Below are 17,882 nucleotides of genomic sequence, written 5' to 3'. Positions count from 1 at the left end.
ATGTGGGCCCATTTCTATCCAAGCTCAGCCATTGGACAGGACCCACTAAAGATACGTCTTATCAGTCTATCGCAATCGGCCGACCTTCTGCCGACAGAAAAAAAGTTCAATTTTCTGGTTGAGCTCTGAAGAGTTGGCGGGGAACTTTTTTTCGCGATCAAGCAGTGAAGCTGGGAGGCGATCACGACGGGTTTTTGCACACCACACCTGTCCAACCGCCCAACATGCCTTCCACTTCATCAGGGCGGATCACAAAGTCCCGAAAGGGCAAGAACCTGACTCCCCACTCAAAGAATCACCGGTGGGAGTCATTCGCAGCCAAAATCGCGAAACTCAACGCACTCGATCCTCTGCGAAAAGTCCGCCGACACGACCTCGAAGCCGAAGACCTCGAATCCACAACCTCCTACTTCCGAACCGGCCTGCAAAAATGGTCGGAACTTAATATCTATAAGGGATTCTACGACGTCAAGACGAAAGCATGGTACATGAGCGAGACGCTGGCCCAGATTCTGCACCATGAAGAGAAGATCTTCAACTTGTTGGCCGAGGCGCTGGCGAAGCAGGATAAGGAGATGTTAGAGCCGCTCCTGGAACTTCTCACAGCATTTGCGCATGATATTGGAACGAGGTTCGAAAAGTACTACGCAAAGTCTCTCGATCTTATTGTTGCCATTGCCGCCAAGCCGCAAGACGCCGACGTTATCGAATGGACCTTCGCAGCTCTGGCTTTCCTGTTCAAATACCTGTCTAGGCTAATTGTGCCTAATCTGCGACCAACATATGATGTTGTAGCACCTCTCTTGGGAAAGGCTCGCCATCCTCCTCACATTGCCCGTTTCTCCGCCGAAGCTTTGAGTTTCTTGATCAAGAAGGCTGCAGCGCCCGGTCACCGAGAGACCGCCCTCACCGCAATTGTCAGCCACGCAAGAGACGATCTCCGGAGCAGTGTCGGCGAACGCTCATTCCAGCTGTACCAGGATGGCCTCATGACCATGTTTGCAGAGTCCATGAAGGGTCCCGGCCAGACCATTCACTCGACCGGACCGGCCCTATTTGTGTCTCTCCTTAAGGCGATACCCGAGACGGAAGCGGATCTCACTCAGACTACGACGTGGACCGACTTGGTATGCGGTGTTTTGACCAGCATTATCCACCATTCGAACGAAAAGGATCTCGCCGACGTTCTCGAGGCGATTCAGGAGCAAGTCAAGGCGGCTTTGGACGACCCCAAGCCAAGCAAGACTTGGAAGTTTGTCCCATTGATCCGGGTTCTTGGCACAGCAGCGGGTGTTCGCCACGGAAACCGTATCAGCAACTGGCCCGTTCTCGTTGAAAACTTGACTGCCATGTTGGTTTCGACGGCACAACACGCCCCTGAGGTGACAGAAGATAAGCTGGATCTTGTATGGAAACATGTCATCGTCAATGCTGCGATTGTCTGGCATCAAGCGCCGGTTGAAGCACTCATTCCCTGCATGAAGGATTTCATGAATGCACTCCAAAAGGAGAGGCTCATGAGGTGGTACATCCCCTTCTGTGCCTACTTCTCCCAGCTCGACTCGACACGGTTCCGAAGTCTATTCCAGACATATTTCCAAAGGTATACATGCCTTCACTCTACCATTGGGCTCCTTAAAGCTAATCAGACCTAGATTCATCGTCAGTCACTGGTCCGATGGTCAAAACGAAGATATGCTGTGTGTTTTCCTTCCTCGTATGGTGCAAAACGGAAGTCTACCTTCGCCGGGAGCAAAAGAGACCTGCAACCTCCCGCGCAGCTGGCAGGACCAGATCGTGTCAAAGTTTGAGCGACTCGAAAGCACACCCTTCCCCGAGCGCGGCGCGTATGATAAGGACCCTCAAACATGGAGAGATAGATGCTTGCCGAAGTACTCCGCCTTGTTGGATCTCCTGTTCTCGACGACTGTTCACCCCTCAGCCAACGCGAAGATTGCGGAACTTTTACTTCGGAAACTGAGGCTGGCGCTCAAGCCTTCAACTACATTGGCGTCAGACGAGGTTCACTTCAGCATTAGCCAAGGTTTCCATGCGTACCTGCGAATGAGCAAAGCGGCGGGCCCAGTCGATCCAGCCTTGGACCCGCTCCTTCGTGCTGCCCTTCCCAGGTTCAGCCGTTCGGTGGGCTTCTTGGAGGCTTATCTCACCTACACTGAGCTCACACGAAACCAACCGCCTTCCGTCGACCGTCAGAGCAGTGATAGCAGTGAGGGCTCAGAAGAGGATCCAGTTGTTGAGGCGCTTATCGAAAACCTCTCAGCACCTTCGCATGAACTCCGGCTTGCGTCTCTCAAGATCCTCCAGCAATTCGAGTCACTCTCCGATGAACACCATTGTCTCACTCTTATGCTGGACATCGGAAACACCCCTCTGGAGCCCTCCAGCTTGAGAAATATTGCGATGCATCTTCGCAAACTCGGTCAAAATTACTCACAATTGAGCGAGAACTCGTGGCTTTGGAAGGCAATTCCCTCCTTCATGTTCGGCATGCTGACGGTGAAGCTCTCCCCGTTATGGGACGATACCATCACAGCTTTGAAGTTGGTTGGCGCTACCAAGACTGGCGAGGAGGTTATTGCGACGACCGCGTTCAGTTGGTTAGAGACTCCTTCTCCAAGATGGTCTGGACCAGTCAGTCAGCCCACACTACAGGGTCGCCAAGCCATTACCGATTTTGACTGCCAGCACATGCAAGAGCTTTGGAGCACGGCGGATGAGGTGGAGCAGGTCGTCAACAACGCCATCAATCTCATGCTGCAGTCATTTGACAAGCAGCAGGAGACTGTCGAAGCTCACGCCAGCAACGCTCGAGCACAGGCATTGAAGGTGCTTACTGCCATGCCTCACTTTGCCGAGAAGCGCTCTCGCAAACTCGTACCGTTCTTCCTGTCTTGGGCTGCTATTGATGAAGATAACTCGTCAGAAAGCCAGGATGATGAGGATGCTGAAGTCAAGAGCGAGGACTGGTCTCTTTACGATCGCAAGGCGTTGGTTGGTGTTTTTGCTCTCTTCATCAATCCAAAAGCGCTCTACCAGCACGAAAGGGTCTACACTGCGCTGCTTCACCTCATGGAGAATGGTGACGTGGAGGTGCAAAAGCTGGCGCTGAAAGCTATCCTCTCCTGGAAGCAAGCGGGCGTTCGACCTTACCAGGAGAACCTGGAGTACCTACTCGATGAAGCCAGATTCAAGAACGAACTCACAGTCTTCCTTCAAGGCGAATCAACGATCCAGCCTGAACACCGCGGAGAGCTCATGCCTGTTCTTCTGCGACTGTTGTACGGACGGACCATTTCCAAAAAGGGTGTTTCCAGTGGTCGACATGGCCTTCAGGCCACTCGTTTGGCCGTCCTGAGAACTCTCAGCGTTGAAGATACAGGCAGCTTTTTGGACATCGCTATTGGATGCCTGAAAGGAGCCCGTGTCGTTGACGACTCCGGTTTCCGCACCAACCTGTTTGACCGAGAAATTCTTCCCGTTCGCAAGCAGACTGGTTTCATGAACATGATGCTGCCGCTTATCAACGAACTTGGGCAGCATGTAGGTCCCTATGTTGAAAAACTGCTCAACCCTGTTCTGTACTGTCTCATCTTTGCCTGCCGACGGCTCAAGGAGTCAACTACCGTCGAGTCAGATGAAGAAGCGGAGGAAGCGAACGAGGAATCTCAGGAGTCTCTGCTCAAGACCATTCGGACTGTCGGTGTCAAGTGTCTCATTGCACTGTTCCGCAATGCCCAAGACTTCAACTGGACACCATACTCCGAACCCATTGTGAACGAGGTCGTTGCTCCCAGGATCGAGAAGCTCCCCGTTGAGACGGCCCAGTCAATCTCAAGCATCATGCAGCTTGTCTCGACTTGGTCTCAGCTGCCAAAGGCAGCACTCTTCATCTCGATCAACGACCAGATCCTGCCCAAGGTTATCGAGTGCGTGTCGATGCCCAAGGCGAAGGAAAACGTCAAGATTTTCGCCCTCAGCATCATCCGCAACCTCATCAAGCTAGCAGCGGCACCAGCTGTCGAATCCGAGTTCAATGAGCTCATCCGTACTGAGCTTCTGGATGCAAACATGGAGCTGATGTTGAAGACCGTCACTACCACGCTGGAGACGCAAACCATGAGCAATGAACTGCTCGAGTCTTGCATTGAGACCATCGTCGAGCTTTCTCCGCTTGTTGAGACCTCGGCAAACGTGCGTGAGACACTCAAGATCGCAACTTTCCTCCTCAACCAGCCGCCGAGACGAGTCAACCCCAGAGCCAAGGGCAAGATTCTCCTCATTCTGGAGCGATTCATCACCATCCTTAGCTCTGAGGAAGCGGAAGAGAAGACTGCTGATATTGCCATCTTCGAGACCCTGTCTTCCCTCTTTAGCTACTTCAAAGACAGGGACAACAGGCAGTCTTTGGCCCGAGTCCTCACAGTTTTGGCCGAGAAGGATACTACCCTTCAGGAGATTGCCGAAATCTGCCGTGACCTCAATGCCTTCGCACCGAACCGCATCGACGAGCCAGACTACGACAAGCGCCTCGCCGCCTTCAACCGAATCACCAATAAGGAAACACCTTTCACTGTCAAGCAGTGGCTTCCTCTGTTGCACAACTTGATTTACTACATTCGCTCCGACGAGGAGTATGGTATCCTGGCATCGAACTCTGCAGACTCCCTGCGCAAATTCGTCAGAGAGGTTGCGGCCTGCTCAGACGAGACATCCAAGAGCGGCTTCGAAGCCCACCTGAAGACTATTCTGTTGCCTTCCATCTACACCGGAGCTCGCGAGGAGTCTGCCATCGTCAGGAGAGAGTACTTGAGAGTCTTTGGCTACATTCTTTCGCAAATGCCAACCTGGGAGCCTGTTGCGGATATGAAGGGACTCTTGGTCAATGATATGGAAGAGGAGACGTCTGAGTTGCCCTTCTTTTTCAACATTCTCAGTCCTGCGACAGCACGCCAGCTGGAAGCCATCAAGATGCTGAACTCTGTCAACGACACCTCGGAGTTTGGCAGCCAGAATTTGAGCCAGTTCTTCATCCCTCTTCTCGAGCACTTCATCTTTGGCCGTGCTGAAGGTAGCGACGACCAGGGCTTGGGTGCCGAGGCGACCAGCACGATCGGCAACTTGGCTCAGTCGTTGGACTGGAAGCATTACCGTGTCATTCTGCAGAGGTACATCAGCTACGTCGAGTCCAAGCCCAACAACCAGAAGCAGGTGATTCGACTGCTTGCCAAGTTCTGCGATGCTCTCGTTCTCGCAGTCGAACAGAAGGGCGCCGAGGCGATGCAGATTGATGATGCAGAAACCTCCACACCGGCCAGCAAGAGACTTGTCCTCACGACTCCCACGCAAGAAAAGCTCAGCAAGGACGTCAATAATCTCTTCCTTCCCCCTCTGGTCAAGCATATCCACGAGAAGGATGAGTCCGAGGTCAGTTACCGTGTACCCGTCGGTGTCATCATCGTCAAGCTTCTCAAGCTTTTGCCGTCCGAAGAAATGGGCCAGAAGCTTGCTGGTGTTCTGACCGATATCTGTCACATCCTACGCAGTAAATCCTGGGATGCTCGTGAGATGGCCAGAGACACACTTGTGCAAATCGCATCGGTCCTCGGCCCTACCTACTTTGGCTTCATCCTTAAGGAATTGCGCGGCGCTCTCAAGCGAGGTTACCAACTTCACGTCATGTCTTATACCCTACACTCGATGCTCCTCAAGGTCATTCCTCAGTTCCAGCAGGGTGATCTCGACTACACTCTCCGGGCCATTGTTGCGATCATCATTGACGACATCTTTGGCGCTACCGGTCAAGAAAAGGATGCCGAAGGTTACATCAGTGAGATGAAGGAAGTCAAGGCAAGCAAGAGTCAGGATTCCATGGAGTTGATTGCCAAGTCGGCCTCCATCAGCCAGCTTGTCGTGCTCGTCCACCCTCTGCAGTCTCTCCTCATGGAGAAGGTGGACCTCAAGTTGGTCCGCAAGATTGACACTCTGCTGGCAAGAATCACCGCCGGTCTCATGCAGAACCCGGCCGCAGAGAGCCGTGATACTCTCGTCTTCTGCTACGAGGTTATTCAAGAAGTTTACAAGAGCAAGAAGCCAGAGGTGCAGCCCAAGATCGACTTCCGCCTGAAGAAGTACCTCTACCAGAAGGGCGTGAAGAAGGACAACTCTGGCACCGCTGGGAAATACACCTTCAAGCTCGTCAAGTTCACCTTTGACATCCTCCGGTCGGTATGGAAGAAGTACGAAAGCCTGCGTACTGGCGCGAACATTGCTGGCTTTGTGCCCATCCTCGGAGACGCCATCGTCGGCGAGGAGGATGACGTCAAGGTCGCGGCCTTCAAGCTTCTCACTGTGCTTGTCAAGGTGCCTTTCAACAATAACGAGGACATCCAACTCTTCAAAGTAGCAGTCAAGGAGGCAACGAAGAGCATCTCCATGTCAACCTCGACTACAACCGACCTGTCGCAGGCGGCTCTGAAGCTGCTTTCGGTCGTCCTCCGCGAGCGTAAGGATATCCCCGTCAAGGACGCAGCCATCGACATGCTCCTCGGCAAGCTCAAGGACGACCTCACAGAGACCCTCTACCGTCACGTCACCTTCAACTTTGTGCGCTCTGTTCTCGAGCGCAAGATCGAGACGGCAGTCGTCTACGATACCCTCGACTACGTCGGCACCGTCATGATCACGAACGACGACAAGGATACGCGTGATCTGGCGAGAGGCGCGTTCTTCCAGTTCCTCAAGGACTACCCGCAGAGAAAGGCCCGATGGGTGAAGCAGCTCAACTTCGTTGTCGCCAACCTGACGTACGACCGCGAAGGCGGCCGCTTGTCCGTCATGGAGGTCGTTCACCTGCTTCTCATGAAGTCTGCGGACGACTTCGTGCAGGAGGTCATTTCCACATGCTTCTTGCCCCTCGTCATGGTGCTTGCCAACGACGACAGCGAGAAGTGCTGTCTGGCTGCTGGGGAACTGGTCAAGGAGATGTTCCGCAAGACCGATAAGGAGAGAACGCAGAACTTCATGACGCTGCTTCGATCATGGGTTGAGCAGGAGGATAATCAAGCGGTGACAAAGCTTTCGCTGCAAGCTTTCGGTTTCTTCTTCGAAGCCAAGGAGCCCTCGTCCAAGCACAAGAAGGAGCTGGAGTTGGTTCTCGCCAAGATTGGAGAGATTGTTGGTACAGGCGATATCCGCGTTGCCGACGAAGACCTTGTCAACACGGTTCTACGCGACCTTCAGGTGCTGACGGAGAAGTACCCAGCAAGACTCTTGTCTACCGAGTCCAAGGAACTCTGGAGCGATGTCCGCAGCTGCCTCGTACACCCCGAGAACTCAGTCAAGCTTAGCGCCACCAAGGTACTGAGCACATTCCTGGCGGACTATGCTGGCAAGCCAAGCAAAGCAGGCGAAGTACTCCAAGGATCTCATGGTCTGAACCTTGAGCTCGAGGACTTGGAGGAGCTCGTGAGGTTGACGCTGTACGCCCTGAGAACACCAGAGATCGACGACGCGCTTGCCGAGGAGATCAAGCAGATCTTGATCTTCCTCGGCCCCCGTCTGCCCGTCAAGGTGCAGACCGTGCCCGAAGCAGATACTCTCGGCGACCGCGACGAAGCCGAGGCAGAAGAGGACAGAATCGAGGAGCACCGCAAGGATCTGCAGTACCTCTTCTGGAAGCTCTCGTCCATCCTGCGCAAGGACGTCCGGCCCAAGTCGACCGCCATCACGCCCAAGACGGTCGCCATGGAGGTGTTGGAGACGATCTGCCGCCGCGTTCCCCAGGACCACCTCGAACCCTCGTTCAAGACGATCCTCTACCCCCTGCAGAATCTCACGGACCCCAACATCCCCGCGCCCTACTCGACGGACGAGCTCTTCAAGACCAGGCTCGAGGCGCTTAAGACGAGGGCGCAGATCCTCATGGACTCGCTGCAGAAGAAGTTTGGCACGGCCGAGTACACCAAACAACTGCTGTCCATCAGGGAGGAGGTGCGCAACAGGAGACAGCAGAGGTCGAGCAAGCGCAAGATTGAGGCGATTGCGCAGCCGGAGAAGTACGGCCGGGACAAGAGGAAGAAGACGGAGAAGAAGAAGGAGAGGAAGAAGGTCAGGGGCCAGGAGCACAAGCAGCAGAGGCAGGCGTACAAGGGGTGGTAATCATCGTCAAAAAAGTTTGCATGGGCTGGCGTTTCTGGAAGGGGGTTAAAAAGAAAGGGTGTTCAAGACGGCTTTTTAGAAGGGTTGTATTTATATAGTACAGGGGCTGACCATTGCCCGTTCATGTGTGAGATCTATTCTGTTGTTACATTGTGTCCCGCCTTTTTTGTGTTCCCATGAGTGTCGATGGGTATCCGGAACGCCTTTATATGCAGTCATCCAATCCATTGGCAGAACGAGGCCTCGACTGCCCTCATCGAGTCTGCCATACATATTGTACAGATTTTACAGTCGTTTCCCAAAGCCATCAAGCAGATCCATCCTTCTTGGACTCCGCAGCTTGAGCATCAGCATCGGCACCATCAGCAGCAGCAGCGCTCTCGTCGGGGTAAAACTCGATATCGCCATCCTCGCCCAGCGTGCCCCTCTTGACGAGCCTGCCCTTCTCGCGCATCAGGTCCTCGACGGTGACCTTGCGATCGCCAAAGATGCCCAGGTGGTCGCTGATGATGTGGCGGTTGCGGCACGAGGGGCAGGTGATGAGGACGGAGCCGTGGTGGTAGCCCTGCTTGGAGACCTTGTGCCGGGAGCGGGTGTCGCACGGCACGCAGGTGAAGTCGAGCTGGTAGTGCGGCGAGGTCTCCATGCGCATCTGGGCGGGCGTCTTCGCCTCGGCCTCGCGCGCTGCTCTGGGCTTCGGGACTGTGTGGGCGAAGCGCGCGGCGATTGTGGGTTGCAGGGGAGTTGGTGGTCTTTGTTGGGTTTGAAGGGCTGAGAGGATTGGGCTGTTGCGTTTGAAGGGCGAGGCGCCTGGGCGTGCTTGTCGCAGCGCAGGCGCGAATTTCGTGAATGCTGAACGCGAGGCCATTTTGATGTGTCGTCTGCGTTTTCGAAGGGAGGTATATTGGTGGTGGTGGTGATGGCTTTGCGCTGGTGTGTGGTGGAAGCCTATGGTGTAGAAGTTTGTGGGAGAAGAGCTAGAGCTTGACTGAGCTGTTCTCTAAGTGGACTGGGAATGCCGTCATTTTTTTCTGGAGTGTCACTGCTGCTCTTTAATTTTTTTCCCCTGTAAAGAAAACGATGGAAACGACCGCCACTTGTGGCGCAGGCGGGCTGTCTAGAGCGTCAATCCAAATGAACCAATTAGAGCGCTGTGAGGCGCAAGGATAGAAGACTTAATTGATTGGATCCAACTGCCCGGTCGCTCCTTCCGCCTCGCGTGTGGGAAGCGCGGACCATTCCGGCCTCGGGGCTCCGCAGCCTTGCCCTGCTGTGGCTTTCGCTGAACTTGCGACTTACATCCCGAGATTGTTTCCTTCCTCGAGATGCTTTGTATTAAATTCCCCGACTCCTGCCGCAGAAACCGCAGTCCTTGACGCGGTCAGCTTCTTCTGCAATAGCCAGGCTGTCTTCTTCTTCTTCTTCTTCTTCTGCCTTTCACGGCTTTTTCACTTCTATTTCTTACGAAGCGTTGCAGCCTGGCTCCTCTTTTTATTCAGCATCCCTCAGTTGCCCGCCACACTTTCTGACGAGAGCTACCCCGCCGCCACCGACTCAGGTTTCCCACGATAGCTCTCTCGACCTGAAACGACCAACTAACCACGACCGAATTTCGCAGCGATAGTACAGATACGACTCGAGGAAAAATACAGATACATACACGATGATTTCTGGCAGAGGTGGAGGGGGTACGGCCATGCGGGCCGGTCGCATTCGGCCCCCGCGCCGCCCTGGACGAGTAAGTCTTCCCAACTCCAGCAGTCAACTATTGTCGTTAGCTGCAATGCATGTCTTTTGCCTCTTGTGCCTTATGTGGTGATGGCTTCAGCGCCGCCAAAAATGTTATGTCTATTATGACTGTGATCCTTGCATGCTTGTCAATGCTCATCACGCACACATCATGTTCATACTGTTCAGGAACCGTCGAGCTGCGAGGCGGCCGCTGAGATACTTTGGATGACCTCTAGCAAGACTTTCAGAATGTAAACTAACTCGTTAATAGTTGACATCCGGCATTGACACGAGCGATTTCGAGCAGTGCTGGGATACACTGAAGCAAGCCCTGACCGACATTCACAACCAAAACTGCAGCACACTCTCATTCGAGCAGCTCTACCGAGCATCTTACAAGATAGTCCTGAAGAAAAAGGGCGAGATGCTCTACGACCGCGTCAAGCAATTCGAAGAGCAGTACTTTTCCGAACACGTCATTCCCGATATCGAAAAGCTGGTCACGGCCAACCTCGTTAGTGCTGCAATGGGCGGTGCGGCTACTTCGGTCAACGAACGACGCAAGATGGGCGAGCACTTCCTGAGCGGTGTCAGAAAATCATGGGAACATCACAACACGTCAATGAACATGACGGCTGATATCTTGATGTACCTCGACCGCGGCTACACACAGGACGCTCGTCGGCCGTCCATCTACACCGCCACGATTGGCCTGTTCCGCGACCATATTCTACGAGCGTCACTGAACTCAGGAGGTCAATATACCGTATTCGATATCCTCAACTCGGTCATCCTCGATCACGTCAACATGGAGCGTGATGGGGACACCATCGATCGGCATTTGTTGCGCAACATTATAAGGATGCTCGATTCTCTCTACGAGTCGGACGAGGAGCAAGAAGCAGAGAAGTTGTACCTGACGGTATTTGAGCCCGCTTACCTTGACTCCGAACGAACGTACTACAAGCGCGAGTGTGAGCGCTTGCTTCGGGAGGCTGACGCCGGCGCCTGGCTGCGGCACACTCAGCGCCGACTACAAGAAGAAAACGATCGATGCGACACTACTATCCATTATGAGACGAGAGAGAGATCCATCAAGGTCGTTGAGGAAGAGTTGATATCGGCGCATCTGGACGACTTTTTGAACCTTGAAGGAAGTGGGCTCAAGTCCATGGTCAATTATGATCGTGAGGAGGAGCTCACAATTCTCTACCAATTGGTATCAAGGGTCGATGTCAAAAAGGCGTCGCTCAAAAAGATTTTGTCCACACGGGTGGTTGAATTGGGACTCGAGATTGAGCAAATGCTCAAGGAGACGAATTTCTCTGCAGCGTCTGCGCCAGCCGATGGAGAAGAAAATGAGGGCGGGGAGAAGGCCAAGGCGCTGAGCTCATCGGCTCAGCAGACGGCCGCGGCGATCAAGTGGGTTGACGACGTGCTCAAGCTCAAGGACAAGTTCGACAATCTGTGGAAAAAGTGCTTCCAAGAGGATTTGATTATCCAAACCTCGCTCACAAAGAGCTTTTCCGATTTTATCAACATGTTTACCAAGAGCTCCGAATACGTATCGCTCTTCATTGACGATAACCTTCGACGCGGCATTCGCGGCAAGACTGAGACCGAAACCGAGGCGGTGTTGGAGAAGGCCATTACTGTGATCCGGTATCTCTCAGACAAGGATCTCTTCGAGCGCTACTACCAGAAGCACCTGGCCAAGCGTCTTCTCAACAATAAATCGGAAAGTCATGATGTTGAAAAGTCAATGATTTCTCGAATGAAGCAAGAGTTGGGCAACCAATTCACGGCCAAGTTCGAGGGAATGTTCAGAGACATGGAATCGTCTGCCGAGCTGACTTCAGGCTATCGCGACCATATTAGGGGACTGGGCGATGTGTCTCGCAAGCAGATCGAGCTGGCTGTTAACATTTTGACCACCAACTCATGGCCTCCCGAGATCATGGGTCGCACGTCACAGTTTTCTGAAAGCGGTGGCTGCATCTTCCCCGACGATATCAAGCGCCTTCAAGAGAGCTTACTCAAATACTACCTCACCAACCGTAGCGGCCGCAAGCTGACTTGGCTCGGGTCCACCGGTAGCGCGGACGTTCGGTGCACTTTCCCCGCGATTCCAGGAGGCAAGGGACCCCTGGCGCGAGAGCGAAAGTATGAGATCAACGTGCCGACGTATGGCATGGTGGTGCTGTTGCTATTCAACGAGCTCGAGGAGGGCGAAGAGCTTTCGCTTGAGGAAATCCAAGCCAAGACCAATATCCCGATGTCAGATCTTGCGAGAACTCTAACTTCTTTGTCCATCGTTCCCAAGGCCAGAGTGCTCGCCAAGGAACCCGCAACCAAGGGCATCAAGGCCGGCGACAAGTTCAAGTTCAACGCCTCTTTCGTCAGCAAGACTGTCCGCATCAAGGCACCCATCATCAATGCTACCAGCAAGGTCGAGGGCGACGACGAACGGAAGGCAACCGAAGAGAAGAACAACCAGACTCGAGCCCACGTTATCGATGCCGCCCTTGTCCGCATCATGAAGTACGTTACCCACCACTTGATGTCCTGTCTCTTGGCTAAACTAATCCAACCATAGGCAACGCAAGGAGCTTGGCCACTCGCAGCTCATTACAGAGGTCATTGATCAACTTAGCGGTCGCTTCAAGCCCGAGATTAGTCTTATCAAAAAGCGAATCGAGGATTTGATTGTGCGAGAGTATCTCGAGCGTGTAGAGGATGCCTCGACGCCGACGTATCGCTACCTCGCTTAACAAGATGAAAGCCCTCCACCGGCCGCCTGTGGTGCGGTACAAGACGATGGACACGATTTTCATGAAACAATGATGTTAGAAGGGCATTTATGGCTGCATAGGGAGGGTTTAAGGGGTTTCTTAAAAATCAGGCATGGCGTTTCCAGGTGGCTCGCTTGAGAAATATGCACATTATTCGTCCGGAACACGGATTTGTTCCGGACGAATTTAGGGACGGGAGAGAGGTATTCCCTATGTGGTGATTCTGGGATACCGGGGATTTCGGCCTTTGGGTTGTCCAGACGAACTCGGTTTCGTTGACGCCACTCTTCATTGAAGGCAATTGAGTTTTCAGGTCACTTGACTCCCCGATGCCTACTCCAAGGGGATTTGATCTGGAATCGAATGTACATATTTTGCTTCCTTTGCATGTACAGAATTCTAGGGTTACTTAACATGAATGGTCACAACACGGCTTCCTCCTAATATATGCACGCCATTGGACTCTACGTGGACTCTACGCACTCTTTCCTACGTCTGTCTTCAACTGTGCTCAGAGAAGGATGGGATCAACTGGATCGTCTCCGGGATGTATAGTATGTGTACAGCCCTTTCGAGTACGAGGCGTACCTGGCTTGTCACTCGAATAATGGGGGATCCCTTCGATCGGTAAAATGGGGATCGATATTTCCGGAAGGGAATCGAGTCCACTTACCCGGGACGGATACCTCGCCATGCGGGTGTTATTTTGATCTAATGGATGGCCGCAGACGTAAATCCGTACCAACAGCAGCAGAAGAGAAGCAGGGATATAGAAATGGGAGAGGTCGTAATGGCACCCCTTGCACTCAACTCACCTCTCGACTTCCAACACTTGAAACTACATAGAGAAGAAAGCAAACCGCAGGAAGTTGGGGATTCAGTATCCTGATCATGGGATAATGAGCGCAGTAGGGATACATTACATATCCATAAAGGCGAATGGTGTATATTCGCCAAGGAATTGCCATTGAAGCCCCGTAGAAGCAGGGCAATTCCCTCTCTTCCCGACGTCCCAGAAGCTGCAGGTTATCTCTCACACGCACACACGCTCTCACACATTCTCTTGTATCCCCTCGCCAATCATGGACAGCAGAGCGTACCTTGGCCATGCATCAAGATGGAGACGAGTAAATCCATGGGGGGGACGCAGGACGCCGCCCCGATGCAGTTTGAATTGAATTGTATTCAACCCAGATTTCGCAGACTGTAGCTGAGCACAGCACCACTCACTCACTCACTCACTCACACATAACCGGGGCGCGCCCCTACTTTCCATACATCAGGCCACCACACACACACACACACACACACACCCACATGGCCCCCAATCCTGCAGGCCGTTTTCATCCCCCCTTCCTACCTTGGGTTCCTGCTACCGGTGCTCCATCACAAAGTGAGAAGACCTTTGTAACAATTCAATTTGGCAATGACAGCTCATTCTCGAGAGAGAACAAGTAGAGTTTTCTACACACGTGTACGGTGTGGGAGATAGACAAGCGGTCTTCTCCGGGAAACTTTGAGCGCGCATATCTCTTGACGAAAAAGCTTTCTACTCCGTAGGTTCGTGTGTGGAGTTTTCCTACGGATACGATGCACGGGATTCCGGGGGGTTTGATCGGGAGCGTTGACCAGCTTGCGATCGGCGCCGAACGGGGTCAAGTGCAGACTGGTAGCTCCTAGACGCTAGTAGATGCTTCGCAGAGTTAAACGAGCAACTCTACGAAAACGAGGCGATGCCGAAGGGATGGATGGAATGATGAGACGAGACGAGATGAACAGCGGGGTCCCGTCTCGTCGGAAACTTTTTCGTAAGAGGGCAAGAAAAAAAAATGGTGCAAGAATCATCCGGTTTACTGCCTTTCGCCTACCTTACGAACAAAGTGGAATTCTGCCCGGGTCAATGATCGACAATGGTGGTCCCTTCCCATCTGACGGCATCTAGGTTTTTTCATCATTGGGTTTAGTACCTATCCCAGGAAGAAGGCGGGCAGAAAGGGAAAAAAAAAAATCCCAATCGTGTCATGATTCCTAATAGAGTGCCAGCAATGGCATGAAGAAAGGGGAAAAGAAGGGCCGCCAGAATTGTCTACCCAGACGGAGCAAAAATCTGTCCTAGAAGATGAATGGGGAATCAAGTTACTGACAACAAGCCCAGTAGAGGCGATAATGCCAGAGGGCTTAAAACGAACTCGAAGAAATGAGCATACTCCCGCAGTTCCCAGAAAACCGTAACCCAATCTTAGTACTTCCCGTCCACCCTCAATCGAACAGAATAGGACCAGGCCCAAACCAGGTCTGGGAACGTGTAAAAAGAAACGCCAGTTCCTCCATCCCCGGAAGATAACTTTTTAATGCGATGAAGAAAGAAAAACTCCGATTTTAATAACCTGTGATCCCCCTTGGCGTAGCGACGCGATGCAAATGGCGATGATGGGGGATGGGATGCGATGATCGATCCGGTGAGACACAAAAGACGATGCTGACGCCGCGATGCGTCTTTCACATGTTATGCTGCTTCTCGCGAAACTCGCGCCGTATGTCTTCCACCTTGGACCCGTCCCGCGGACATGACCATCCGCTCTCCTCGATCTTGACCCTGTCAAGGCATTTGGAACACCGCCACCACTTGGGATAGATCTTGCGCTCCTGCAGCCACGCGACCGTCATCTCAAACGTCTTTGCGCTCACGTCCTCCTTGTGGACGTCGGTAAGGTGGATGCGCAACCGGTCCTTGCGGTTGAACGGTTCGTTCTTGCGGTTGCATGCTGGGTAGTCGCAGAGGAAGACCCCGGCGGTGCCGTCCTTGTTGCTGATGCTGTTGTTGCCCGCGCCGTTTACGCTGTTATTCCTGTTCCCTTGCGCCGCCGCCGCTGTCGCCGTCCCTGTCGCCGTCGCCGCTCCTGCGCCCGCGGCTTTGCCCTTAGCCTTGCTCGTGCCAGCTGGCGGTTTCTTGGTTGTGATTTTGGGACTTGGGTTGCTGGTGCTTGTCGCGGGCGTGATATCTTTTAGGGAGAGCGCGGGCGAAGGCGCCGTGGTTTGGCTATCGACATGGGCCTGTTTGTAATGCTTGTCGAGGTCGACTTTCCGTTTGAATGGCTTCGAAGGACATGCTGCCGATAGACAGGTCCATTCGATATCTTGGACTTTTTGTATGGGCGATTTGCTCGTCGCGATGCGTGGTACTACGTTGGGGAGCTCTTCTGAGGGTGAATGCTGTTGTTGCAATTGCCAGAACCCGCCATCGTCGGTCAATATGTAGTTGTACTTTGAGCAGTCAAAGTTGGGATACGGTAACTCGGCCCTTTATGGTTTGGTCGCGAGAAAGGGTCAGCATTGAGAAAAGAGCTATGAAAGAAAGGTCGCGCATGTTTTCAATTGCCGGGTGAGAAGATGTAGGGAGCTCTCATGGATACTCTCCCACTGGATGTAAATGGGGAGAAAAAAAAGAGCGGCAGATGTGCTGTGCTGTTGTCATCAAATTGGAACTCACCACGGCTCGATGGTGGACATGTTTGTGCTGCCTTTGCTCACGGCGGCGTGCGGTCGTTTTGCGGCTGTTGGAGGGGCCATGATGAACGTGGTTTCTTTGCCCGAGGATATAAATCAGCGTTGTGTCTCTTGCTCTCTCCGTAATCCTAGCATTGCGAATCTGTCCTCTCCTCTCTCTCATCCTGCCGCGCCTCGTATGGCCAATTTCCCGTGTTTCGTAGCAGCCCTACAATCGATCCAGACGTCGGCAATCGAGATAATGCAAACAAAAAGAAGGAAAAGTCAAGAGCAATCAATTGAAGCCAGGGAACGCAGAAAAAGGGAGTGAGAACAAACCTTCGGGCTTGGCTAGAGACATAATAGGCCGCAGGTGCGCGGCGGAAGAAAGGTGGGATACGGGTAGTTCGGTACGGCGATAGAGAGAAAGAGCAATCGTCGTCCGTGTCAGGTGAGACTCAGACGGATCACGGAGCCGTCATGGGAAAGGCAGACAGATGAACGGACGGAAAGACTGGGATGGGTTGGGATTTGGTTTTGGCGTGCCGTTGTAGTTGGTGATGATGGTGAAGGAGGGAAGAAGTTGGACGTAGGGATCATTTCATACCGGGCCTCCAAACCCCCGACGGGAAAGGATGAAAATAGTGAGTTTGCGAACAGGACGGAAGGTCTTTAATGCTCGGTTGTTTGTTCGTTCCTTCCTTCCTTTGGGGACCAGGAGATGAATATTGCTTTTCTCCTCTCCTCTCCTTCCCTCCCCTCCCACCTCCCTCCCAGGGCAAGCCGCAACACAACACACCACAGCAAACCAACCAGCTCGAAACCCGGGCGAACCAACCAACCCAAAGGGAAGAACCAACTTGGTATCTACCTACAATGGTCAAAAGGAAAATGAGAAGGGAAAAAAATGAGCAAGAGAGGCAAAGCAGGAGTGGCAGCAGCAACAGCAACAGCAACAACAGCTGTAGCAGCAGGAGCATGAGGATCAATTGGGCCAATTCCAAGGGACCAAAGAGACTAGGTAGGCCGAGCAAGGTCCCAGGTTGGTTCAGGTACGGCGGCCGTTCGTACGGCACAGCTAAAAGGTACTTTCGCTTATTTGGGGGGGTGGTGACTGTGACTGCAAATGCTCCTGCGACTGCTACTGCAAGATTGCTTTAGAGGTGCGTTGAGAAAAGGTACCATATCTGCTCTGGGTGATCCGTAAGAGCAGGGTAATACGGGTAGTCAAGCCAAGGTATCCGTAAGGTAAGGTAGGGGGCATCATGTAGGTAGCAGCAACATCGACAGCAGTAGGAACACTTTGAACAAGTTACAACGGCCAACAGCAACCAGGACAGCAACAGCAGCTCATGCGACAGCGACACAACTGCTACAAAAGGTCATGGTACGTATCCTGTTCGTAGCAACACATCTGGTGAGAGTGGCGGGGTTTAAAACGCTGTTTGCCCAATCCCCGGGAAGAACAGTTCGCCCATTTCGTTCTCGAGCAGAAGGGGGGGAGTGTCTCTTGAGACTTGTCCTTGGATTCTTGGATTCCTTTGGGGCGCCTTGGGCGAGAGGAGGGGTGTGGTAAAGGGGGTGTCAGGATGTCTGGGTGTGGCTCCTAGCCTCCCACACCAAGTGACTTGGCGAGAGTGAGGGATGAGATGTGATGGAACTGCGGCGGCGGCGGCAGCAGCAGCAGCAGCAGTA

At 53.1% G+C, this 17,882-nt stretch overlaps 4 protein-coding genes across 4 annotated transcripts; 2 read left to right on the top strand and 2 right to left on the bottom strand.

Annotated features, from left to right (window-relative positions):
• Positions 1–224: 224 nt before the first annotated feature.
• On the top strand, positions 225–8,223 carry HER10_EVM0005138 (down-regulated in metastasis; the record flags this gene model as incomplete). Its single annotated transcript, XM_035474762.1, has 2 exons — positions 225–1,603; positions 1,656–8,223. 2 exons carry the CDS (start codon positions 225–227, stop codon positions 8,176–8,178), a joined length of 7,902 nt encoding a protein of 2,633 aa, XP_035330644.1. The 3' UTR covers positions 8,179–8,223.
• Positions 8,224–8,303: 80 nt separating this feature from the next.
• Positions 8,304–9,199, bottom strand: HER10_EVM0003438 (DNL zinc finger). The gene has a single exon (XM_035473113.1). The coding sequence runs from the start codon at positions 9,044–9,046 to the stop codon at positions 8,486–8,488; it is 561 nt and encodes a 186-aa protein (XP_035330548.1). The 5' UTR covers positions 9,047–9,199; the 3' UTR covers positions 8,304–8,485.
• A 286-nt stretch (positions 9,200–9,485) lies between these two features.
• Positions 9,486–13,126, top strand: HER10_EVM0012304 (Cullin family protein). Its single transcript, XM_035481701.1, has 3 exons — positions 9,486–9,916; positions 10,181–12,450; positions 12,506–13,126. Exons 1-3 carry the CDS (start codon positions 9,842–9,844, stop codon positions 12,678–12,680), a joined length of 2,520 nt encoding a protein of 839 aa, XP_035331045.1. The 5' UTR covers positions 9,486–9,841; the 3' UTR covers positions 12,681–13,126.
• Positions 13,127–15,200: 2,074 nt separating this feature from the next.
• HER10_EVM0010810 (uncharacterized protein) lies at positions 15,201–17,062 on the bottom strand (the record flags this gene model as incomplete). Its single annotated transcript, XM_035480258.1, has 2 exons — positions 16,192–17,062; positions 15,201–16,002 (listed from the first exon to the last, which is right to left on the bottom strand). Exons 1-2 carry the CDS (start codon positions 16,269–16,271, stop codon positions 15,201–15,203), a joined length of 882 nt encoding a protein of 293 aa, XP_035330962.1. The 5' UTR covers positions 16,272–17,062.
• Between the last annotated feature and the right edge of the window lie 820 nt (positions 17,063–17,882).

This window comes from Colletotrichum scovillei, assembly GCF_011075155.1.
Source record: "Colletotrichum scovillei strain TJNH1 chromosome Unknown Contig00008, whole genome shotgun sequence".
NCBI lineage: Eukaryota > Fungi > Ascomycota > Sordariomycetes > Glomerellales > Glomerellaceae > Colletotrichum > Colletotrichum scovillei.
The sequence above is the reverse complement of the archived record's forward strand: the minus strand, read 5'-3'. Positions and strand labels throughout refer to the sequence as shown.

Excerpts from the sequence above, each read along its gene's own strand:
- HER10_EVM0012304 (XM_035481701.1), top strand. The coding sequence starts at position 9,842 with ATGATTTCTGGCAGAGGTGGAGGGGGTACGGCCATGCGGGCCGGTCGC. Across the intron at positions 9,917-10,180 it reads CCCCGCGCCGCCCTGGACGA|TTGACATCCGGCATTGACAC; the intron begins GTAAGTCTTCCC and ends ACTCGTTAATAG. Across the intron at positions 12,451-12,505 it reads GCCCTTGTCCGCATCATGAA|GCAACGCAAGGAGCTTGGCC; the intron begins GTACGTTACCCA and ends ATCCAACCATAG.
- HER10_EVM0003438 (XM_035473113.1), bottom strand. The coding sequence starts at position 9,046 with ATGGCCTCGCGTTCAGCATTCACGAAATTCGCGCCTGCGCTGCGACAA.